A 23,282-nucleotide genomic window follows, 5' to 3' on the forward strand; every position below is an offset into this window, starting at 1 on the left:
AGGCGTTAATGGAGAAGCCTGTGCGACAATGGGCGGAAACACTTGCTCTTGTTAACAGCAGCAGGGATGCGCCGTTTTCGAGTACGGAGAAAAGCAGATGATCAACCTCGTAGGCAGAGGGCAGCGGTTCATTCTCTCAAATGTCCGCTAGCCCGTGGCTTAAGCTGTCACGTCTGCACTAATGCACGACATTCGCGTAATTAATCGTCCGCGACAGGGGTGACGACCGACGAACTCACTAGGTCTCTGTACTTAGTTGGGGCCAGAAAGACTAGAGGATTTTCCGTAAACATGCCTGACCAGCCATGCTATTGGGAACACAGCACGTGTTGCAATTCCCTACAGCCAAGGCAAGCCTTAGCCCATAGGTTACGTGGTGATATCACCCAGCCACCCTAAAGCGATATCAGCATCAATCCTCATCAATCCTCTTCCCGCTTTCTTGTCCGCTATATTGTCCTCAACTCGGTAACCCTTGCGCCAGGTCATGTCGCAAGAGCCGAACTGACCAATCCTAGCCTGAGTGCAGAGCGACCAAGTGAGCACCCTAACTTTTCAGCTCCCGTAGTCGTTCGCTAGTCGCGTGGACCGCAAAGATCAGCGCCAGCAAATAGTTATTGGACCAAAAATCTACGCTACCGAATCGTTAATACTAGCCTTGGCTGTGTCCTGTCCTGACAGTGGCCGAGAGAGGACCCGAAGCCTCGAATCAAATGACTAAAGATATGCCTGAATTTTTTGCTTTGCCCCAAATTCTGGAGTCATGAGAGGGTCTGACGACTGCGTTCCTCGTAAGATTCGAAATACGAGGCACTTAGCACGCTTCGTATTCTGCCTGCCCGTCTGCCAGACCTAAAGATTCGGCGTGATAGTGATCATGATCAACCCAGCGACACTGACGCCATAAGGGGTTCGGTTGCCGTTGAATTTTGGTACGCTGGGTCGATTTCGATGATCGATCGGGATTCTCCTAGATTTGCCACCCTCGTGGCATTAAAAGAAGAAGAATCCATGGTTCTGGAAGACAAAAAATTGTGGTGCCCATGGTACCGCAGTTACTAGTGCAAACATAGATTACCACTAGAAAGAAATTAGAGATGCGGTGTAACAAGCTTGAAGATCCTCACGTGTCCGCTCGACATCGTCCAATTTTCGGGCGAGCGATCCGAGCTTCTCCGGTTCATAGAGTGTGGCGCAAAACTGTCGATTGTTCAGAACGATAGTCCAATGTTATTGTTAGTAGTCAAGGAGGAATACGCGCTCAAAATTCCCAAACTTCCAACACGTCAGCTGCTGGAAGTAGGAGGCTATGGATGCTTTGACCTATCTATCTCGGACTCACCGGTACTTTGCCAAGGTTAGGGATGAAAGAAATGACAGGTTGACAGATAAATCTCATTGGTGGTTGCCTTTGTGACCGAACCCGAGTAAACTCAATCTCAGCCTTGTCTTTCAGACTCACCCAGACGCCAAACAAGGATGAGACCTGATACTGAGGCGCCCGCATTTGCGAGATACGGTTAGATTAAACGGGAAGAGTCGCTGCCAGGAGCCTGCTGGATTTTGTCAGCGAAGGCCGCGGCAAGACACGGGATCGTTCTAGCGGCCTTCCAGAATCCTTCTGGAGTCTTCTAAATTCTTGGCCTGTAAGGGGCTCATCCCTTGAGTCAGTGAGCTGGATCAGGGACAGCGATCATCGACAGCGATCATCAACAGGGCAGATGATATTATATTAATTCATTTCTGGAACCATGGAATCAGAGGGGGTTTTTATGATCTCATATTCTTCGACACTGATTTGCTGTTGGCCAGATAGAGAGGCAAAAAGGGGTAGACGCCCCGTTAACAAAGAGTCGGAAATGTAGGATGAAACACGAAACTGGACAGAAATCATGTCAACTTGACACGCGTGTCAGCTACAATCTTTCCCTGTCATATTCTAAGGCGGAGATTTGGACACGGGTAAAGTTGATATGACACCTCTTCTTGGGCTTCGCCTCACCTTCAAAACTTCAAAAGCTTCTAGCGTCGAAGAACGTTCTACGGAGTAGCCGTTTAGGGTAAAATTAAACGGTCTGAGTCTGGAGTTATCGTAACGCCCCGTATCTTGAAGCCCAGCAGCTCCACCAGGGTGGGTGAGCGGTGGGTGAGTAGTGAATGGCGGTGGCAAATATCCAGTATCCGCTCTGAATCCTCCAAAGTTGCCACGATTTTCGGGTTCGGTCTGATCATACGGTCCGTCACCATGTGGTAAGAGGAGATTTCTCGGCAATTCGGGTGCGTCGATGATCCTGAAACTTATTTTCCTGGTATCGGGGGATGCCGGGGAGGTGACAGCACGCGTGTCATTGGTACCCAGAAGTTGCGCATTTTTCAAAAATTTCTGAGCGGTTGATGCCCTGGACTCAATCAAACAACTCAACAAAGGTCCTTCTTTGATGTACTGCTTTTGATTTTGGTGTTTCAGACCTCCACCGCTGCTGTAAAGTAGTCCAAGGACCCAGAATGGCATTTTTTGAGGCTCGCGCAATTTTAAGTGCTTAAGATTGATGCTCTACAGATTATCCTGTCTGCTCACACATTCTTTGCCTCCTTAGCATCTAGCTCATAGTCTTAGGGCGCCCAGTAGGTGAAGGCGAAGGCAAACTTACCGGGGACAAACCATGGAGCATAAAGTTTGGCCAGCCACCTTAATGCCACGTGGGTTGACGCGACTAACGATATTGCTTGTCCGCTTTATGACCCACAGAGGACCATCCTAGCCCGCTCCATTTGTTTCAGGAGCCGGGGACAACCGCGGGTTGGGAGTAGTGGGCCCATGGAGCGCTGCTGAAGTCAGCGAGGGACTTACAAGACCTGTCGACAGAATACCGACTCTTGTCTGTGTTCACCCGCCTTTGAGTAGAAGTATTAGGGAGCGCCCTATAAGCCAAAAGCTCAGAAAGAAAGTAACGAATGGGCAGAGCTTATCACTCGACTTGAGAGCTCGGACCCCGTTACTGGGCCCGTATGCGCCTGGCTGAATTAGGAAACTTCCTCCCCGGGCTGGAGCTTGGGGTAAAAGTGAACTATTGGAGTCTATTCTCGAGGCAAACAAACCACCTGGCAGCCACAAAGTGTGACCAAAACCTTGCTGCATTCTACGAGGCTTTGTGTAAGTTCCAAACGTCACAAAACCTTTACAGAGTCATTACCATAGAGAGACCAAAACTCCAGAGTGGATAGCAGCGGGAATTGCCGAATACTATGTTAAGGCTGGAACATACCACTTCGCCATAGTCTCCAGTGAGCTTGTTTCAAGATTCGTGGTCTCGTCCCCTATTTCGGTAGTTGAACTACGTGTGCTCGGCATTTGCGACGAGGCTCGCATTTGAACCGCAGCATCATCTCGTCACACTTGAGATTGAGAGGACTGGCTCAATCCTTGGTTGCCTCTCACCCGAGAACGAGCTGACGCAGGCGGATTTTTTCCTTTTTTCTTTTTTCTTTTTCCTTTTCTTTTTGCCTTCTTATTTCCCCCTTTGAGCTGACGCATGCTGTGTCCATAAACGTGGGGATGAGGAGAAAGGACGACACTTGTCGCTTCGCGTAAGCTAAGGGGCTATGTCATAATCAACGTATCTACCAGCCTCAGCCACAATTCTGACAGCATAAGATACTCGCAGAGTCGTCAAAGCACGCGGCAGAATCCTGACTTGATATCAAGCTGGGAGTCTCGAACATCCTTCGGCCCTTGCTATCAGAGTTCGGGGAGGCCACGGTGATACAGGACAGAAAACCCTTGTACATATTCGGTGCAAGTGCGCGGTGATCAGTGATCGGCATGCTTTGAGTTTCTGCTTACTACTCGCGTGTTGTGACTGCGAATGATTGGGGTTCGGACCAGGCTTGCCTCGACTCGTCAAACAAAACCACAAGCACGAACACTTTTTCACAGAAACGATATGTCTGCAGCAGTGCCTGATTGGGTCCAAGAGCTTACGCATCCAGCAAACATGAAGCAAACAAGCCTGCTGCTTGTGTTCCAACTTCCCTCGAGGAAAATACAGGTCAGTATTCCGAGGTCGTTTTGTACTAGTTCAAATGCTCCGAGGCAAGTGGACCAGAAGGGCCGCTGGTCGTGGGCCGATGCTCACCGCTCCCTGATTGCGTCTCAAGGTGGACACCAGAGTAGGTTCGAAATGCCGACGAAGGATTCAAGAAGATGCAATCACTAAAATTGGTTTATTATTATTAGCCATGACTCGCGTATTTGTCATCACCAGCTTGTTTGCATGGCCTTCTTAAGCTGAACCTTAATTCATGAATTGAATCTCCGATCAACCTTTTGAGCCTCAGCTTCCAGGGAGTCCACGGAGAGCGCCGAGGACTATTGGGGATGCGCAGGGTCTTTAGCGAGGAAAATGATATCCTGTACTTCGTCTATATGCTCCATGTGCTCCATACGCTCCTTTTGTTTGGGCTGCCAGAATCGGAGAACGGTCGAGGTACTCCGAAGGCCGTACTGCGCGGAGCATTTGCGGTGAAGTGATACGTCCATTCCAGAATTGCGGCGATAACTCTGATCCGTATTAGAGTACTTGAGTCTCCTCCACCAGAGATTTCTGACTTGTCGCGGCCTGCGCGGCTCTCGTAATCTTTGCGTGACGGCTAGGGATACTTGTATACTTTGCTGCGGGGAACAACACCATTGTGAGCCCCGAGCTATTGCCGAAAGGAAAACTCCAAGAATAGTTAGTTCCCACTGTCATCGACAAGAGTCCTGGGGCAATGACACTCGCTCTTACGACATCTCAGTAATCACAAGGTAAGAGACAGATAAAGGACGGTCCGTAGGGAGACTCTGTGCCAATGACAAGGACGGAAAACACGAGATACCGCTCAAGCGGCGATTTCAAAACGGCGGACTCTAAGCCAAGGCGCCCGAATGACGGCCGCTTCTCTCCACGAGTCCACGTGTGTCCACGTGGATCCGCATGGATCTCGCTAGGCAACAATAAGGAAGGTGGAAGTCATGATTCATCCAACTTCCAAGGAGCTCGATCCCTGAAGTCGCTCAGCCACGCTAGAGTCCACTAGGTGGATTTAGCGGAGGTGTGGCCCGAACTATGAACATTATTGAGTGTATCGTAATGCAGACCTGGTTTTTGGGGATTGATTGCTACCGCCAAAACTAGCAGCCCACGGAAGAACACGAGGAGGGAGGAATGCGGAATTCGAGCCTGTGCAAGCCACAGGTATCTGAGCGGAAGCCTTCTAGGTCTCCTTATGGCACGCGAGGGCAGATTCCCTGAGTTGAGATCTGCATTAAGTGCGTAACTCACGTGACACGCGTCTTCGGTAGCACCATCCGCCAGGGTTCCCAAGCCGCAGCGTGGAATTCCACGTGGGCAGGAAGGCGGCCACGGTGGGAGCAAGGGAAATAACGTCGTACGTATAAGTACAACACCACCAACAGATCCATCTGGCACAGTCGATGCAAGCCGCCTTCCAATAATCATGGACGCGCATCGCAAGAAGATTGGTGTGAAAGACGGACCGTCGCAAATCCTGCTTGAAGCGCGTTTGGTCTGGACTCGGGAATGGGACTACTAATGCACTAATCCACAACCGGAAAGCAGCCGCTCTCACGCCTCGATGATTGGTTGAATGGTGTATGGGTCAGCGGCCCAGAAGGATCTTACTTAAATTGGAAGGTGCGTAGAGAAGCTGGCGGTTTGCGGTGACCACGCTGCTGACGCAGGTCCAAAGCCGCTTTTCTCAATACGAGTAGTGATGGACGATTTGAGTATGGAGGCTCTCTGTCAGAGATATTAAAATGTAAGACAAGATCGAAGCCATCCAGAAGGTGATGGAAGTGGGCTGAGTGGCTGTTTTCCGACGGTAACAATCAGGAACGGAAACAGTTTCTCCCGTTAGTCGCCCCCGATAATGTAATTTACCGTATTTGTCCGTCTAGCATAGCACCATACCCATAGGATTTTTCAGTTCCCGTCTTTGGAACAAAGGTGAATTTCAATAATGTGGAAAGACCACGGAATACGATTACAGTATCTAACAGAGAATTCCCTGGTAACGTTCATCGCATTGTTCAGTAGAGCAAAAAGACATGGGTCGATAAAGCTGCAACAGCAACACCCTTGCAGCAGGGCCAGGTTCCTTGATCGCGCCAGAGGCCGATCCGTCCACATCTGCCTAAGTGCTCTTGGCCCACGTTGTGCTGGTGCATGAAACCGTCCGCGTGCCCGGTGGGTCGGGAATGACAGGCCGAATTCTTCACCTCTGCTAGGTGAGCCTGACCCCTGGCCCTGGAGGTGAAGAGGATAAATATTATCTCAAATATGGGCTGATGGGATGTAAGGATGTTGATATTATTACTCAAAGTTGCTCCGTACTGCTGTCAGCATACTTCTCTCTCCTTCCCCCCCCTCTCTCTTTGTACAGAATAGAAGACCGAATTCCCAAGATCCAGAGCCAGAGCCTGGGCTGAGAACCAGAGCCAGACCCCGCAGTCGATGAAGAGTGAACTGTGAAGAGTCTGAAGACTGAAGGTTTCATTTCCCTACCTATCCACCTCCACCCTCCCTTCCCTTCCCTTCTCCCTTTGATCCTCTCTGCCTTCCCACCCCCCCCTCCTCTCCTCCGATTTTCTGCCCTTTTTTTTTTTCGTCCCCTCTGGTTTTAGTCTGATTTCGTCATCCCGTACTGTATTTTATTTTAATTTTTCTCATTTTACTTAGTCTGCCCTAGCCTCCCACTCCCACTCCGACCTGCACTCTTCAATGCCAACTTCCATATCTACCGCTCCCCTCAGCCAAGGATCCCCTCCCTCTTCTCTCATTGATTATCAGCCTCAGTCCGTCCCTTCTTCTTCTCCTCCTCCTCCTTCTACAGCTGCTGCTGCTGCTGCTGCGGTTGTCGTCGCTGTTCCTTCGTCTTCCTCCCCGGTCGACCTTGGCCTCCCGTCTTTCACCTCCACCTCGTCCCTTATCACGTCCGACGTCCCCGCCACCACAACCACATCCAGTTTTACTGGTTCGGTTATCGGCTCCATTTCACGTCGGAATCGACGGTCTTTTGCTGCTCTCGCTCGAGAAAAGACTTCTAGCGCTCTCGCGAATCTTTCGTCAATCGGCTCGACCACGAATTCCTCCCTCCGGCAGTCCGCCTCATCCGGGAGTCTACAGAAGCATTCGCGCAAGGCCTCGCAACTGAGTGTGGGCGAAATTTCAGGCTTTGTTCCACTCTCCCCGCCATTGTCCGACGGTAGCGGCAGCAGCGAGCAATCGAGCTCTGCCCCGTTCGAACCTTTATCAGCGGTCACTGAGCAGCCCAACCCTGCCCCAGACAGGCGCCGCCAGACCATCCAGCTTGTACCGCCAATCTCTGAGAACATACCTGTTTTTCCCGCCAAGATGCATCAAACCTCGTCAAGGCTGTTGCGCATGACGGAGGATGATCGTCCTTTCACCAAGGTAATAATGCGACTTGTATTTTTAGACGAAGCGCTTGTGTTGGGAATATTGACTGACAATCGTGCGCTCCCGTAGGATTTTATGGACCTCTTCTCTACTCTTATGGTCAGCTTGAAACTGGATTCTCATCGCGTTCGCTTTACAAAATATGACCACACTTTCACATCGGAGGAAGCCATTAACAATTTGGGCTCCCTCAAATTCTCTCAATCGAACCGGATGCCAGACCCGAAAGATCCCTCCCGCATCGTAACCACTACTACAACAACTACCTTCTCAATGGCGAAAGAAATGGCTCGATCAGTATGTCAGCGGTTTGTGGATGCTCGATTCATTGAGTCTGTGGATGGGAAATACTCGCACACGTTTCCGCTGAAGGGCGCTTTATATCAACTCACTCCCAAAGGTATCAACATCTTGCAGAGGTTCTGTCAGAGAAACGGCATCACTGCGCGCCATGTTATTGACGTCCTGGAGTCGCCCCGCAACACTATGCAACTCGTCAACCTGGAGCGCGATACCGAAACCGACAAGCTCTCCCACGACCGAGCGACGATCGAAGTCATCTTCCGTCGATTCGCAGGGCAGGACGGACCTAATGTGAAGAGCAGTGTCTCGAGCTCGGATTCAGATTCCCTCAGCGACTACTCAAATGGCCTGGTTGGAGTAAAGATGGCTCGGGAGCGCAAAGTCGGCGACAAAATCTGCGCCAATACTTTCACCGGAAAGGCTGCGGTTGACTGGTTGATGGACTGTTCGACAACCATTGAGCCCCGGGAAACGGTTCTGATCGCGGAACTTTTTGTTAAGTATGGATTGATTACCGTACTTCAGGAGGACCGGTCAATGCCGCAGGTCGAGAACTCACTAGTTGCTTTCCAACCCTCGAAGAACGCGATCTACGCCATCACTGAGCGTGGTCAACGGGTCTGCGGATGGCTCGCTCGCGACAAGCCTCGCGACACGACGACCTATGACAGCCGTGGCATCCCACGGGATTCGAACAACGCACGCTTGAACCATATCTTGCAGGACCCTGCCCTACGCCTACTGTTCCGAGAATTTCTCCGTTTCTCACTCTGCGAAGAAAACCTGTCATTCTACATTGACGTTTCTGAGTTCACTACTCAATATCATAAATTCGACAAGGTGGGCCACTTCAAGAAGCCCGACGCTGTACGGGAAACGCTTGCGGCAGCATATGGTAAGTCACACTTCCCAAACGAAACTATTTGGACTTGGACAATCACTCTAATTTTCAAGGCCTTTACAATGCGTTCCTAGCACCCGGGTCTCCCTGCGAGCTCAACATTGACCACGCGCTCCGTAACAGTTTGGCCAGTCGCATGACCAAAGCTGTGGGCGACGACGAATCAATGCTCAAGAGTCTCCAAGAAGTAGTCCAGCTGTTCGAGATGGCACAAACATCGGTATTCAAGCTGATGTCAAGCGTTAGTGGCACCGAAACATGATATTACTGTTCGATAACTAATTCCTACCAGGATTCTGTTCCCAAATTCCTGCGGGATCCGAAATACTCCGCAATTCTCCAGGAGCACGACGTTGATGACCTGATCGGTGGTGGAAGATCTTACTCGCCTACGCCTGGAAACGTCCCGGAACGATCGATGAGCCGCTCACAACGTTCATGACAGTGATTATCTACACGCGTGATGGCTACGCCCATCGTACCCTATCGGTCGATATTACTTTCTAGGCACGATTTTGTTCCACGCGATACGTTTTAATATCTTCATTCCACGTCTGTGATATGAACGCCCTCCGCATTGTTTCCTATATATAATCCACCCTCGAGACACGATACCGATTTCCCCCGACGAGCTTCCTGCAAGCCATCACGAGATATGAAAGACGTTATGATCCACGGATCATGTTGATAGAGACGCCTGGGCAGAAATTTTGCTGATTTTTTCTGTCGCCTTTTCTTTTACCCATTCGCACGGATTCCACTGGGATAGAAATGCGGAAAGCCCAAAACATAATTGTTGAGCAGCATTAGAGTGGCGTTTCTTCCTGTTTCATTTACTCTTCTTCATTTTCATTTGTCGCACTATTCTCCCAAGTATGCACGAAGCTAAGACCTCAATTTCCTTACTTCATTTTCCTTCTATTTCACCCATTTACTTCAGGACATCAAGTCGACGTGTAGGTGCCCTCGTCTTATGTTCTCTCTGCACGAGCATCTAGCGTCGATCTTCCAAGCAATCTGCATGCATCTATCTGGTTTCGCATTTCAAGGGTTCAGCGCTGCCTGGCTATCTGTTCTATGCAGCTATGGCGATTCGATTCTCGTTTGCCTTTTTTTTTTTTTTCTTGACCGAGGTTTCCTGCTGTTCTTGTATACATATGATATGACTCACATACCTTCCCTCCAGAAATTCAGTAAAAACATTCAGAAAATTAATACGGCTCTCGTCTTTGTGTTTAAGTAGTTCCCTTGGATTTGTCATAAGTCACCTATACGGAAACCTACGTTCTAAGTACTCCGCACTGCTACCCTTCCATCGAGGGGTTGATCTTCATCAAATTGCTGGTTATTTGTCTTGATTAGGTGTACCGGAGGCTGGAGCGAGGGATGAGGGCAGGAAAAATGTGTTCCAAATAATGTTTGTCTCAATTAAGTGACATACACAAAATAATCTAGTAGTCTCTATTCCCTGCCCAGTCGTCACTATTGCCTGAACGAAAACTACATGAAACAAAATATGAACAAAATATGGCGAGCAGTCAAGTTAGGTAGTGGTAGTGGTGGTGGTGGTAGTAGTAGTAGTAGTAGTAGTAGTAGTAGTAAAGCTGCATATAAAAAAGGGTAAAGTAGGTAATAGCATGAACGCCCTTAACCGCAAAACGCCACTTGTAATACAATGGAGCAAAGGAAGGTCGATTTTCTGCCCTAGCCATTTACTTGGATCCCCATCCGCGCAGCTTCATGCCCTCCTCAATAGCCGTCCAGATTCCCTCCACGACTTCCCGATCCCGCCAGCGCCCTGACCCGTTAACACCGCCTTTCTCATCCCAGCGCTCAACAGAGAAGCTGCGGACGCCACGACCCCAGCCGCGTACTTCACGAGGAATATCCTCGCCACGCCAACCGACGTAGATACCGGGAGCATGTTTGAAGAGTTCCGGGGGTGATGACCACTTGTATGACTTAAACTGCCAGGTTTGACCGGTGGTGAAGACGGCGACGAGGCGCTGCCAGTAGTCCGGTTTGAAGTTTGCAGTGCTGTCGACGAGGATGAAGCGTGTGGGTTTGCGGGCGTGGTGGCCTTGAGAACCGAGGGCGCGGGAGGAGGATGAGGAAGGGTCGGAGATACCGAGGGGTCGGTGGATGTACAGGATGTTACTGGCCGCACTACTGGACATGGCCAGGGTAGGGTGGTCCGGGGGCACGAAGACGCCGTCGCCGAGAAATGAGCGGACATTGGACATGCGGATGAGAGAGGAGGCGGAAGGGGAGAGGAGGATGATGGGGTCCTGGGTTTTGGAGGTGCCCTTACGGGGCTGCGAGAGGCCGGCTGAGGGTGCTGGAATCATTGCGTGTGGTTTTGCGCCCGGTTTTGTGCCTGGCGGGTACTGGCCTGTTCTTGATCGATTTCGGCCGACGAAGGTTTCGGCGACTTTGCGGACATGCGAGAAGTCCTGATGTAGGAATTAGAAAATAATGCCATCAATTTAGCAACTCTTCTTACCGTCTGTTTAATGCCGCGTAGAACACTGTTGCGGTCTCCCATTTTCCGTTCCCCATTGTAGATCTCCTGAAGTCTGGGATCAATGACCTTTCCGGCCCTTCCTCCTGCAGCCCCCGCAGCAGGAGCAGCACTAGGCCCAGTAGATACACCAACCGCACCGGAGGCAGCACTAGCAGATGCTTGGGCTTGAGTCGCCGATGAGGGAACGCCCCCAGCGCCCTCAAGCGGCTTGATATATTCACTATCATCCGAAGCACCCTCTAACCAAGTGATAAGGTCCAATCGCTCGACGAACGTCAGATTTTGCGCCTGTTCTTCTGGGGCTCCATCGGCGCGCTCCTTCTTCTTTAGCGCCTCGTTCAGCTCCTGTACTGAAGCGATGTACTCCGGAATCGCAACATCCTTCTTCTGGTACGCGAAGAAGATACTGCGGAGGTCCACGGGGGAGTCGGAGGAGCTGGAGGTGAAACGGGTCGGCGAATTGAGCGCGAGTGATTGCGGTAAGGGATGCTGGAAATATAGATGCGTGGCCTTGGCCAAGTCATCTGTTGTGTTCTCCGTCGAGAGTTCGGAAGATGTCGTCGCGGTGGGCAAGCTGCCAGCCGCAATGGCGCGGCGCAGTGCCAGAAGGGGGTCCTGGAGCGAGGGATCGGTAGCCATGATTCGTCGCGGCTTGTTAGCACTCCGGATGGCCCTCGAATGATCCCGTGCGGCAGCGGTTCAAGGTGGAGGGGACCGGAGATGGGTGGTGACACTGAACTCGACGAGGAGCTCCATTTCGACAGGGTATCGAATCACGTGATTTTACCAACATGACCTCAGCAGCTTGCTTTTGCTTCACCTTCACTTCAACAACACTTATCGTCTTTGCTGGAATCTGTACCGATGCGAAAATATCCAGGACAAGTAGTTCCACACTTTTTGCTACATCTAACTAACGAAACTCTTAGATAGGGCGAAGTCCTATACCTAGCTCGGACCCTCCTCATCCTATTTCAAGGAGCTAAAGAATGACTTGTGACAGCAGAATGTCTGAGGATATCAAGCAGCCTATTTTTCTAACAGAGCGCTTCAACTTCCTTGCCTAATTAAGCGAAGGTCGGAGTCTTTCGCATTTGCTTCCAAGCAAGGATCTCTGAGATGAACCGAAGCGACTAAGTCCGGAAGACACCAAGTCGTTGCTCGTTGACATCTATGAGTACAGCTCATGTGCGCCTTCAGCAAGGATGCTGGGACGATTCTATGGTGTGCCTTGAAATGATGGCCCGGGTCATACCTTTTTTGACCCGGAGCTCGTGCCGCTCCCATATCAATTTCTATAGGTCGATGCGTTTCATCTTATATGGCCCAAGATGTGCCAAGATACAATCATCCAGTCAGTAGATATCCTGGCTGGATTAATCCGTATTCTTCACGGAATCTGCTCGAAGATGAGGTATCCGTGAAGAATAGACGAAGTTCTGGGGACTCAAGGAGGGGGGTTGTATGCGAAGTATAAATTACCGCTGTCGACAGGCCCAGAGAACGGTATTTCCTCATAGATATCAACCAATCTACCAGTGGAAATTGTTACAAGCCATGTCTCGCCGTCTCCTCGTGGGCCTGTTCGCCTGCCATGCATTTGGTCACGGTCACATCTCCAATATCATCGTCAATGGCGTCTCCTATCAAGGTTGGGACATCAACGTCTTCCCATACCTAGGGGACAACATCCCCCTAGTTGCTGCCTGGGAAACTCCAAATACTGGCGGGGGATACCCTACAGACGGCTACAGTTCACCCGACATAATTTGCCATCTCGACGCCACCAACGGCGAGGGCTCAATCCCAGTGACCGCCGGCGACACAATCCACCTTCAGTGGACAGTTTGGCCTGATACACACCATGGGCCAGTGCTCGATTATCTCGCAAACTGCGGCACCAGCTGCCAGACTGTAGACAAGACAACGCTGGAGTTCTTTAAGATTTCTGAGGTTGGACTCATCGACGACTCGTCTGTTCCTGGATACTGGGCCACGGATGAGCTCATCGATAATAATAGCGCGTGGCTGGTGAAGATCCCTGAAAGTATTGCGCCGGGAAACTATGTTCTTCGTCATGAAATTATCGCGCTTCACAGCGCGCATACTGAAGGCGGAGCCCAAAACTATATGCAGTGCATTAACTTGCAAATCTCCGGGAGTGGATCAACTCAGCCAGAAGGTGTTCTAGGGACTGAGCTGTACACTTCGACTGACCCTGGTATTTTGGTGGATATTTACAAACCTTTGACTTACACTATCCCTGGACCGAGTTTGATTGCGGGCGCGAGTGCAGTTGCGCAATCTACTTCTGCTATTACTGCGTCTGGCACTGCAATTGTCCCAGGTGCTACTTCGGCATAGTCAAAGACTTCCTACATTCTTGTTCTGGCAAGGCCTTTCTAGTTGTCTTTCGCTCATTGTACATACTTTCTCACTTCTTGAGATGCTGGGTAGTCAGAAATTCGAGGTACGTAGTCATGGTTTGCACCAATTGGGCTGTCTCCCTTTGTTACAAAATCACAAAGTGTATCAAATTCTATTTTTCTCCAATCGCCTTTAGGACCCTCATTTTAGGACCCTCACCATCCGCCGTAAATCACTAAGCGTCCCAACGCCTAAGAAACCCCTTACCCCGGGTTCCGAACGCAAGAGCAGCCGTCCCAACCTCGGCACAGTTAGACGATTTGCGACGCTGTCAGGCTTCCCCACCAACCACGAAGTGATTTAGATAAGCATCGTCATCCTTTGCAAATATTCGTCTTCGTCTAAAAGGATTCAAGTTGAACTAGGACCTATAGAAGAAGCAAGAATGTCCTCCGAAAATCCAACCCCCAGCGGCACCCTCAACCTTCCATCAAGACCTCTCACAGACTTCGAGCAACACGTCTACAAAATCGCCCGGCGCTTGTCCAGGACATCAGATGGAGAAGATGTATCTCTCCCACCACATCGATCAATATCTTTAACTTCAAAGTTTGGCCACGTAAACTAACCATGCGTACCAGGTCTGGTCCATAGATTCCGGCTCCCTTAACCTAACATTCCACTCGGCTTCTCTGACCCCACAACCAAGCATAACATTCGAGCTGACCATCGCCCCAAAACACTGCAACTACCTGGGCAACCTGCACGGTGGGTGCGCCGCGACACTATTCGACGTACTGTCGTCGATGATTCTACTGGGTGTCTCAAAACCAGGCTTCTTTGAGCTAGGGGGCGTGAGTCGGCATCTGAATGTTACGTATCTGCGGCCTGTGCCTATGGGAACTAGGGTGAGGCTTGTTAGTAAAATTGTCAATATGGGGAAGAGGCTGGCGCTGATGAGATCGGAGATTGTGAGAGTGCATGAAGATGGGAGGGAGGAAGTTTGTGTTGTCTCAGACCATGACAAAGCGAATACGGATCCGGAGGTTAAGATGTAGGTGTAGACTGGGTAGATGGAGCGCGCTGGGTTGTTATGATACCTCTTTGATTGTTCTCTGTCTACCGCGCTCTAATGTCGCTAAGAGCACATGCTGGTTTGGATTCCAGCTCTACAAGCAGCCTATTCCAGGAAAAGATAAAGAGTGGGCTGTTCAACGATACGACGGAAGCAAAAGAAAGACGGTGGACATTATCGCTCCATTCAAAAGCATCCAAGTGACAGTATATTAATCCTGATACGGGTTTGAGATATTCACTCCTGGGCGAGAGTTTGGCCCTCTCGGAGACCTTCAACGACAAGCTCTTCGCCAGTCGCACGGCGGTAAATGTCCCGCACGTCATCTAAAGACGTCAGTACTTAGAACTACTCATTTGCTCTACATGGCGCTAAAAAACTTACCAGTCGTGGTCTCAAAGTGAGATGTGGCATCGTAGCTCTTCGAGATGAAGATGTTGTCTTCCTTTCCATCTTCCAGGGGCTGGTAGAGCGGAATGGGAGGCGGGAAGAACTTCTCTTCAATATCGCCCAGGCGTTCGAACCCTGGCTCCAGTTCAAGGTGGTGGTTGGAGTCAGTCTCGGCAATGGTCGAGACGATGGCAATGTAGTAGCCCTTGGGGCAGACGTTGTGTGCCGATGAGACCATTGCAATATAAATATCGCGCTTGCGTCCAACCTGGGACTGGGGAATGATCAGCTGGAGGGAGTCGCTGCCATCGGTCTTGTCGATAGGATGCTTCAGGATGCAGATAGCCTTGAGAAGGTAGCCGGAGACAGAAACCTTGCCGGGGAAGTAGGATGGGTCTGCAATGATCTTCTTTGTCTTGGTCTCGAACTTCATAGTTTCGCCGCCATCTTCGCGGTCTTTCATTGTGGCCTTGATGCCGGAGACCTTTCCGTTCTCATCGTACAGAACTTCGTCAACATCGGTGTTGAGCATGTAGGTACCTCCATAGATGGCGGAAAGACGGGCAAATCCCTGAGGAAGCTCGCCCAGTCCGTACAGGGGGTAGATGTATGGTGACTTGCCGTAGCGGGCCATCGAGTTCACGTACAGACGGATGCGGTTGATGGCGTCAGAGGCCGTTCCCGGGCGGTTGATGTAGTCGTCGTCCTGGTAAAGCGCCATCGAGTGGCCAACGAAGTCACGGGTGTTGTCTTCCAGCGAGAACTTATCATAGACATCCTTCATCGTGCACGTGGCAATGTTCAGACCTAGACTGCGTTAGCGCCATCAATGGTTTGGCCTGGAGTACACACCCTGGTGAGTAGAGGGGTCGTCCTCCTTGAATTCACCAACCCACTCGAGGAACTTCTTGGCCCTTCGCTTCTCGAACATGCCCATGAGGGACGAGCGCAGAGCTTCGCCTGCGTCGGAGGGCACCTTGGCCACCGTCGCCTTGGGTCCCTTGCCCTGCTGAACGTAGCTACCAGCAATCTGCTTGAACTCGAGGTATCGGGTGACATCAGTCGAAACGAGGATGTTCGTCAACTCGCCATTCGCCATCAACAGCTTGGGTACCAAATCCACGTTCCAGTCGTTGACGCGGCCATACTTCTTCCAGGGTTCCTCGCCGGGCCGGACGTTGCCGTATTTCTTGAAGAGCTGCAGGAGAGAAACAAATATTAGGTTGGGAGCATTTATGAGGCAACCACACTTACAGTCTCAATGTTCACGGAAGCAGCTTCGCTGGGTGGGCGTTAGCAGGCTGTTTCGTAGCCACAGAGCGGGGTTGCCAACTCACCCTCCGTAATGATCATTGCGATCAATATGGAGGACCTTATTGCCCTTGACGCTAAGAACACTATTGTAATGTACGGTTAGCTGGCAGCGAGAAGGCTATATGATAGAAGGGCAAGGGACCTACCCAGACAGCACACATTCCGTCAGTCCTGAAGGGGGTGGTGAGCTCTAGTACCAAGCAGCGGGGTAATTTGGGGAGGTACATACCGGTGCCGAGGACTATAACATCGTATTCGGGGGCAATCTCATCCATGATGCAAGTGATGCTGAAGGAGATAAGCACTCGAGAATATGGCAGAAAAGCAGTTGTTCAAGAAAGAGGGGACAAGTTGAGAGGATGCGGAGATGATGAGCTGGGAGCTTAGCGGTGAGGTGGAAACGACATTGACTAGGCCCGGCTAACTATACACGATCATCGTCTCCTTTTACACTCCTGGGGACTTTCCTTGGACAAATTACGTTCTCCACTCCCATTCTATCTATATGTTCTCGGCAAATAGTGCACGATCTATTGAGAGTGGAAATTATCTTCGTGTCATGACAATAACTCCTGAGTCCAACCCCTTTTCCGATCACAGCGCCACATCCTGTTTCAGCATACAATGCCAACTCTATGAAGTGATCTCAAGTGGTTTCGCTTCTGAACTGACCTTGAGCAGTCGACGTTCTTGGTTCTGTCCAGCATACAATGCTGATTGTGAATTTGGATTGAAAGAGCTTCAATCACATAACACGTTGATCCTATGGATTAAAGCAATGTCCCTTTGACTGTCCCAGTTCAGCCCACGGCCAAAAGAACTCATCAGAGTCAGGACTGGACTTTCACTCCTTTCTACGCAATGATTTGCTTCATCCTGCTATGCATATCATCCCATTTGACAAAGATGAGAATGGCTGAAAGCTTTCAACAGACGACAATGCAAGTCCAGCTCGATTAGGCCTCTACAGCCTATATCATGCACAGCTTGCCATTAGAAAAACTACTAATCCCGAGTACTAATACTCACATTGTAAGTGCAATGCCTTGCTACGAGCTCGAAAACATGTGCGTCCAGTGCCAGAAGCACTACATGCTTCTTGCCCTTGAAGCCCCCGATATAACCTCTGGAAGGCACCCACTAGCTCTGTACGAACGCACTAGGGACACATACCCTGCAGTCTTTACGGCGCAATTCCGTGTTGCCGACCCTGAAGAGACCATCAGAAGACTTTTCAGTGAAGTTCAGCGGCGTGCCTCTCAACTCTTCAAGAAAACTGTCCATGTTTATGCGGATATCCGGATTTATTCGTTCAGATACCCGGCGCAGCCCCCTGCAGTATGGGCTAGCTTTCTCATTGACCTTCCAGCCCTGGTCCAAGTTGATCAAGATTTGAAGGATGCTATCTTTGGCGAGGTTGCTCCGCATGCTCAGGCTGTAGGCTGGTCTGAAGACATTCCTCTTGGTATGGAGGAAGAGGACTCGGACCTGGACCCAGACGAGCAGGATGACCTGTGCTTGTTCCGGTTACAGTGGTTCATGAAGAGACTTACACACTTCCCTGGTAATGTCCGGCTTTGAATTCTTTTGCCTGCTTGATTGGTTCGACATCTTGTTCTCGTTTTGATGGATAATCAAGATACAGTCAGGGTACCGTTGTTTCTTTCATGATTTGGCCCTCTTCGTCTCTCAGTATCAAGTAGCTACAGCTTCTAGCACATATTCATAGACTTTTTGTCTCTGGTAGCATAGCTCACAAGTATCGATCCGCTACAGAAAGGGCATATTCTAAAGCTCAGTGGAAAGTTTGAGTAATATCCAAAACAGATATTATTTGTCCTGCTAAAACTACACATAGAAAGTACAGGTCTTAAAAGAGAGAAAGTTCAGAAAGGTGCGCAATGATCTCTGAAACATCATGCTGACTCCTCAGTATCCTCGTTTTGAGGTCGGTAGCCCTTCTTATAGAGATTCTGAGCGTCCTCCCAGGCATACCACCTTTCTCGGAGAACGTGCTTAATATTGAGTTGCGTGACGCGAATCTATGTGGCACCGTCAGTTCTCATCATATTTCAGAGGACTTAAGGGAATCATACAGTGCGAAGCCGCTGGTTGGCTTCCCATTCTCCGTAGCCTGCCTTTAGGCGCTTTCTCTCCAGATTCGAGGTGGCTATACGGTTCTTTTCTTTGAGACAAACCCACCACAGGCTGTGGAGATCTTCCCAGGACTTTTCGCGAAGTTCTTGGATCGACCAAGACCGACCTGCACCTCGTAAGAAAAAACCGCGTATACTCAGGGCTAGAGATGCTAGTCTAGACTAACCATGTGCGTTATCATATTCGGGAGTGCTCAATGCCGAACGATCCTTGGGGAAGAATCCCCAGAGTCCATGGTCCGGCGTGCTTTCACGCTTCTCGAGTTTCTCAGGAGAAACAGGTTTGGGCAGTGGGTATTTTGACGCTCCCAGCTTAAACCTTGGTCCGGTACGGTGAATCGCAGACACAGCACGGGACTTGTTTAAATCTTTCCCATGGCCGGCTGCCGGTGCGGTTGACGAAAAGTTCGAGGTCTGGACGGACGACCGGTTCAGGGGGAAATGGAGAGACGGCGCAAGGTACGGAGGAGGCAATTCGACCAGCGGGAACGCTCCGAGCTGGCGAGACAGCCGCACGACGGATTGGCGATGCATGGTGACCACAACAGCGCTGACCTGGTTAGACAAATTGAGAGGTTGAGACCGACTGGGGCGGCGAGAGCTGACTTTTCGGCGGCTAGGTCATGTGATGTGCCAGCATCTGAGCACGGTTGATACTAGGGGAGCAACGCAAATAGAGCTGAAAATAAGCTTGGCCAGAGCGCGGCAGCGTTATTAACGAGCTAGTGATTGTTGCTAGTCACGCTGTGCAGGCGTTTCCTATCCGGAGTTGTCAATGGGGACTACGCAATGCTTTTTGTAAATACGTCAAGGTCATATTATGCTAGTTAGTTCTATGCCTACAAGAAGTCACCTCTTCAAATTCAGCCAATCTGGAGTGGATGCGATAACGATTAGCAATGGCCATACTGAAGTACAATATTGTCTAATGTGTCTAAATGTGTTTGAATGTGTTTGAATGACTGTATAATGTCGAGTCGTAAGAACGCGGCAATGATGTCCGTGCACGGTTTAAACGCGCGGCTATTGTCACCCACTCCACTTACTTTCTAAAGCCGTCGCAGCAGGTGTGGGCAAACGAGACATCCTTGAAACCACTCCGATCTTCGAAGCTATCGGATTTCAGCGTACGAACTCAGCCTCGATTCTCGACTTTCACAATACCCCTATATCGACTGCCCTCAAAAGGCGAGAGCCCACCATGAATAGGCCAGGTTCGTCAGTTTCGATTGTTCCCTTCATCTCCTTGTCGTGTGGGCTCGGCCTTGGCCCATCTGCTTCGGGTTTCTGGTGCATTCGGTTTTCTTAGAGCGGGTTGTCTGTTTAATTCAGAGGATTTTTTTTGCGCGAAGGAAGGCTTTGTCTTATCTCGCTGCCTCAATTGCAAAATCTCTCACAAATGGTCCCTCCGCCTGCGGCCGACACACTTCGCACCGTTTCCCTCCCCAACGCCACCGGTTCTTATTTAAGCATACGCACTGTTACTGCAGCCTATATTAACGCCTCCTTGTCGTTTCGCTACCCCCGCTGACGGTTTTTGACACCCTAGGACCAGGTCCGCAACCCCTACGAGCAATGTCAGGGTTCCCCGCACAGCAACAGACTCAAGCTCGAAATGCGACGTTGGCGTCATCACGCTTGCCCAACGGTAAAATTAGTATGACTACGCGATGATTCGCTCGGTTGGTTGCTAGGGAAGTTTTCGAGACTGACGCCGGAGGGTTCAATAGGCAGCGGAGCGAACTGGAATTTCAACCTACCCGTGAGTGGAACACCGGGGATACAGGGTAACCAGCAACGTAACATCGGAACAATGGGGACTTTTGCGCAGAGCCTCAGCGGGTCGCAACCAGCTACACCGCTGGATTTATCGTGAGTATATTTATGATGACTTAATAACTCCAGACTCATGCTCTATTGATTGGCGCTAACGTGTACCCTTCACTTCTGTTTAGCGACTTTCCTTCATTATCCGGAGCTCCTTCGCAGTCGCAAACACAGAGTCCAGCGCATCTAGTATGGGCGAATGCCAGCCAACGTGGCGTGCAACAGACTCCTGTCCAAAGACAGCAGCACCCCACCTCGCAAGCCCCTTCGCGAGGGCCGCAAACGCAAACTCAACTTGCACAACAGCAAAATCAATCGTCGCACGACGATGTATTCCCGTCGGGGTCCCAGTTTGCCAATCGGTTAGACGACTATAGGAATGGTGGCCAGGGAATCAGTGGTCAGTTGAGCGGTGGTGCGCAACCGCAGACGGGGAACATTGAGGAATTCCCTCCTCTTGGCCGGAATATGCCTGCCGATATTGGCCAGGATCGCAGGAGTTCATTAATGCAAGGCGCTGGGTTCGGTGCGTTCAATACCAACTTGCCCTTCACGGGCGTCAATCAAAACCAGGCACAAAATCGAAACGTGATGGGAAACTCGATCAACGGCCAAGAACGGATAGCTTCACCAGGAGTAACGAACTCATCAGGTAGGGCGTTCCCCATTCACACACGCCGAGTGAGCACTGACCTCATCCTCTAGGAATTGCGTCCTCACGGTCGCCAGTCAATCAGACAGCTAATGGTGTTCCGGGGCTGGAAAAGAAGGACCCCAATAATGCGGGGGTGTCAAGCCAGCAACAGTCGATACCCGCGGCCCCAGGACTCAGCCGGCCGTCACAGGACACCGGAACCGAGCAACAGCCTTTAACGGAGATGAGCGAGTTGGATAAGTTTGGGCTAGCGGGCCTCCTTCGGATGATTCATAGTGATAGTGCCGACGTCGCTAGCCTCGCGATCGGACAGGATCTAATGACATTGGGGTTAGATCTGAACCAACCAGAGTATGTGTCCCTCAAATATAGGAATTCACATTAGAGCTAAGATCGTGTTAGACCTCTGCACTCGACATTTGTTTCTCCGTTCGTTGCATCAGTGCCAGGCGTACCATTAGAGCAGGACTTCGCTCTCCCATCCTGCTACAGTGTTGCAAACGTTCAGCCGCTGCAATCGAGAATGACAAGCTTCAGCGATGAAACTCTCTTCTACATCTTTTACAGCATGCCTCGAGATGTCATGCAAGAGGTCGCTGCAGAAGAGCTCATGGGTCGGAAATGGCGGTATCACAAGATCGAGCGATGCTGGTTAACGCGGGACGACTCGTACCCTGGCCCTGTGGATGTGGAACGAGGAGTCAGTGAGCGGGGTGTCTATTTGATATGGGACCCCGCAACATGGAAGAAAGTCAGGGTAAGCTTGTTTTAAGCCCTCTACATCTGTTTCCAGGCTAACAACTCGCCTCAAAGCGCGAATTTATCCTTCGCTACGAGGACCTGGACAACCGAATGGATCCAAACCGAACATTGTCGCGAGTCGCATTTCCGCAGCATGGGTCGTAATCGCCTGGGTTTGGTGGGTAGGAGTATACATAGGACGGTACAGTGATCAGCAACGGCGTTTGGTCCACTTCCTGGCTGGCAGTCCCTTATGGTTATCCGGGTAAGGTGTACCGTGCTTGCTGAAACAGGCGTTTTGTTTTTCTCACGAACCATGTGATGATTGGGATAAATAGGGTATCTATTGAGACCAATTAAAAATGGATTGCATGGGACTGGCGGCACTAAGCTGTGCTACAATGCAGTGGATGCCATAAGGGCCCTAACTGACTCAGTTCTTTCTTCCAAAGTATAAGTGTGCTGTACACCCAAGGGATAGAGGAAGGGATCAATGGGTAGAAAGCTAAGGGAACTAAACCATTTTCCAGCCCTTAAGCGAAACTGGCCGGTGGACTGGCAAGCTCCGACTAGTTATCTAATTAAGGCGTAGATTATGAACATAGGCGCGTGCGGGCTTTTCATTTTCAGACGCTTCACCTCCTGACCAGACACACACCTATTTAGCATCCGCCTTCCCCCAGAGTTCTTCAAGACCCTCGAGCAACACCGTGAGCGAGCCTTGGTCCAACTGAATAAGTTCACATTCTGCCAAACCGGCACTACTTTCTGAAGCTAATGAGACGTGTCGGCCGGAATTTGGCCCGTTCAGAGAAGTGGACGCGAATGCCATGCTCGACCATTTACGCAAGGACGAAGACTACGACAGTCCAATGACTGCCACCATGTCTACTTCGAAGGTCGGATCGTTTTCTGATCCAAGGTAATATTTCACTCATATGCTCGTCCGGCGAGAGCCGCCATCGGACTCTGACTAGTTTGGCGCGAGGATACACCGATTTCTGGCTGTTTTTATTGTATTGGCAATACAGCACTCATTTTCGAAGGAAGGTAGAAGAGCAAGACAGGTAGCCAGCCGAAGCTTACTATACGACATACCATTCATTATCAGGCCCGGTGAGTTGCTCCGCGAGCTTGCATGAGCCAGTGAATTTCTTCCTCTAGAGCGTCGGGAATGTCGCTTGTCATGGTCGTGCTGGTATGGATATCGGTGGCAGCGGGAATATATACTAAAGGAACTCGGGGTGACTGTACCTAGAAAAGATGATTAAGATCTGAAAGATATGAGAGCTGGGTGGATTCTTGAAGTTTTGCATGTCATTCTCGAAGGCCGTTGATGTAGTAAAGTACTGTGGTGATTTAGTCCATTGTTGAGACTGGCATTAGTAGGATCTCACGTTTCGGAGAACTCTCCGCTGTTGTTGTTCAGGAGCCCATTATTCTTGAAAAGTCACAGGCCAAGAGCCTCAGTGAGGTAGCTATAACCACCTAAGTCGGGCTGGATGTGAGTTGCGAGTAGTAATGAAAACGAAGCATGTTTGAGGCTAA

General features: G+C 50.4%; 10 protein-coding genes across 10 annotated transcripts; 5 read left to right on the plus strand and 5 right to left on the minus strand.

The window, feature by feature from the left end:
• Positions 1 to 1,836: 1,836 nt before the first annotated feature.
• BDW70DRAFT_134830 (uncharacterized protein) lies at positions 1,837 to 2,993 on the minus strand. The gene has a single exon (XM_073736577.1). The coding sequence runs from the start codon at positions 2,510 to 2,512 to the stop codon at positions 1,940 to 1,942; it is 573 nt and encodes a 190-aa protein (XP_073596795.1). The 5' UTR covers positions 2,513 to 2,993; the 3' UTR covers positions 1,837 to 1,939.
• A 1,157-nt stretch (positions 2,994 to 4,150) lies between these two features.
• On the minus strand, positions 4,151 to 4,722 carry BDW70DRAFT_134838 (uncharacterized protein). Its single transcript, XM_073736578.1, has 3 exons — positions 4,576 to 4,722; positions 4,238 to 4,527; positions 4,151 to 4,170 (listed from the first exon to the last, which is right to left on the minus strand). The coding sequence occupies exons 1-2, from the start codon at positions 4,689 to 4,691 to the stop codon at positions 4,392 to 4,394; spliced, it is 252 nt and encodes an 83-aa protein (XP_073596796.1). The 5' UTR covers positions 4,692 to 4,722; the 3' UTR covers positions 4,151 to 4,170; positions 4,238 to 4,391.
• Positions 4,723 to 6,214: 1,492 nt separating this feature from the next.
• flbA (developmental regulator FlbA) lies at positions 6,215 to 9,814 on the plus strand. The gene is made up of 5 exons (XM_073736579.1): positions 6,215 to 6,289; positions 6,362 to 7,475; positions 7,551 to 8,679; positions 8,739 to 8,926; positions 8,978 to 9,814. The coding sequence occupies exons 2-5, from the start codon at positions 6,783 to 6,785 to the stop codon at positions 9,125 to 9,127; spliced, it is 2,160 nt and encodes a 719-aa protein (XP_073596797.1). The 5' UTR covers positions 6,215 to 6,289; positions 6,362 to 6,782; the 3' UTR covers positions 9,128 to 9,814.
• Positions 9,815 to 10,208: 394 nt separating this feature from the next.
• Positions 10,209 to 11,914, minus strand: BDW70DRAFT_35813 (CDC73 C-terminal domain-containing protein). Its single transcript, XM_073743832.1, has 2 exons — positions 11,189 to 11,914; positions 10,209 to 11,138 (listed from the first exon to the last, which is right to left on the minus strand). The coding sequence occupies exons 1-2, from the start codon at positions 11,846 to 11,848 to the stop codon at positions 10,398 to 10,400; spliced, it is 1,401 nt and encodes a 466-aa protein (XP_073596798.1). The 5' UTR covers positions 11,849 to 11,914; the 3' UTR covers positions 10,209 to 10,397.
• Positions 11,915 to 12,050: 136 nt separating this feature from the next.
• Positions 12,051 to 13,700, plus strand: BDW70DRAFT_134844 (lytic polysaccharide monooxygenase auxiliary activity family 9 protein). The gene has a single exon (XM_073736580.1). The coding sequence runs from the start codon at positions 12,674 to 12,676 to the stop codon at positions 13,571 to 13,573; it is 900 nt and encodes a 299-aa protein (XP_073596799.1). The 5' UTR covers positions 12,051 to 12,673; the 3' UTR covers positions 13,574 to 13,700.
• Positions 13,701 to 13,900: 200 nt separating this feature from the next.
• Positions 13,901 to 14,977, plus strand: BDW70DRAFT_35831 (PaaI family thioesterase). Its single transcript, XM_073743834.1, has 2 exons — positions 13,901 to 14,144; positions 14,218 to 14,977. Exons 1-2 carry the CDS (start codon positions 14,022 to 14,024, stop codon positions 14,632 to 14,634), a joined length of 540 nt encoding a protein of 179 aa, XP_073596800.1. The 5' UTR covers positions 13,901 to 14,021; the 3' UTR covers positions 14,635 to 14,977.
• On the minus strand, positions 14,878 to 16,709 carry BDW70DRAFT_35818 (secretory pathway gdp dissociation inhibitor). The gene is made up of 7 exons (XM_073743833.1): positions 16,585 to 16,709; positions 16,502 to 16,526; positions 16,379 to 16,438; positions 16,296 to 16,323; positions 15,894 to 16,239; positions 15,036 to 15,848; positions 14,878 to 14,977 (listed from the first exon to the last, which is right to left on the minus strand). The coding sequence occupies exons 1-7, from the start codon at positions 16,628 to 16,630 to the stop codon at positions 14,889 to 14,891; spliced, it is 1,407 nt and encodes a 468-aa protein (XP_073596801.1). The 5' UTR covers positions 16,631 to 16,709; the 3' UTR covers positions 14,878 to 14,888.
• A 130-nt stretch (positions 16,710 to 16,839) lies between these two features.
• BDW70DRAFT_134846 (uncharacterized protein) lies at positions 16,840 to 18,112 on the plus strand. The gene has a single exon (XM_073736581.1). It carries the CDS (start codon positions 17,334 to 17,336, stop codon positions 17,934 to 17,936), a length of 603 nt encoding a protein of 200 aa, XP_073596802.1. The 5' UTR covers positions 16,840 to 17,333; the 3' UTR covers positions 17,937 to 18,112.
• A 50-nt stretch (positions 18,113 to 18,162) lies between these two features.
• On the minus strand, positions 18,163 to 19,181 carry mrpl4 (mitochondrial 54S ribosomal protein uL29m). Its single transcript, XM_073736582.1, has 3 exons — positions 18,679 to 19,181; positions 18,452 to 18,618; positions 18,163 to 18,397 (listed from the first exon to the last, which is right to left on the minus strand). The coding sequence occupies exons 1-3, from the start codon at positions 19,043 to 19,045 to the stop codon at positions 18,272 to 18,274; spliced, it is 660 nt and encodes a 219-aa protein (XP_073596803.1). The 5' UTR covers positions 19,046 to 19,181; the 3' UTR covers positions 18,163 to 18,271.
• A 422-nt stretch (positions 19,182 to 19,603) lies between these two features.
• Positions 19,604 to 22,171, plus strand: BDW70DRAFT_134848 (NOT2/NOT3/NOT5 family protein). The gene is made up of 7 exons (XM_073736583.1): positions 19,604 to 19,725; positions 20,061 to 20,168; positions 20,242 to 20,383; positions 20,467 to 20,990; positions 21,044 to 21,344; positions 21,396 to 21,750; positions 21,807 to 22,171. Exons 1-7 carry the CDS (start codon positions 19,713 to 19,715, stop codon positions 21,897 to 21,899), a joined length of 1,536 nt encoding a protein of 511 aa, XP_073596804.1. The 5' UTR covers positions 19,604 to 19,712; the 3' UTR covers positions 21,900 to 22,171.
• Positions 22,172 to 23,282: the final 1,111 nt, after the last annotated feature.

Source organism: Aspergillus foveolatus (genome assembly GCF_047715535.1).
Source record: "Aspergillus foveolatus strain CBS 279.81 unplaced genomic scaffold BDW70scaffold_19, whole genome shotgun sequence".
NCBI classification, from domain to species: Eukaryota; Fungi; Ascomycota; class Eurotiomycetes; order Eurotiales; family Aspergillaceae; genus Aspergillus; species Aspergillus foveolatus.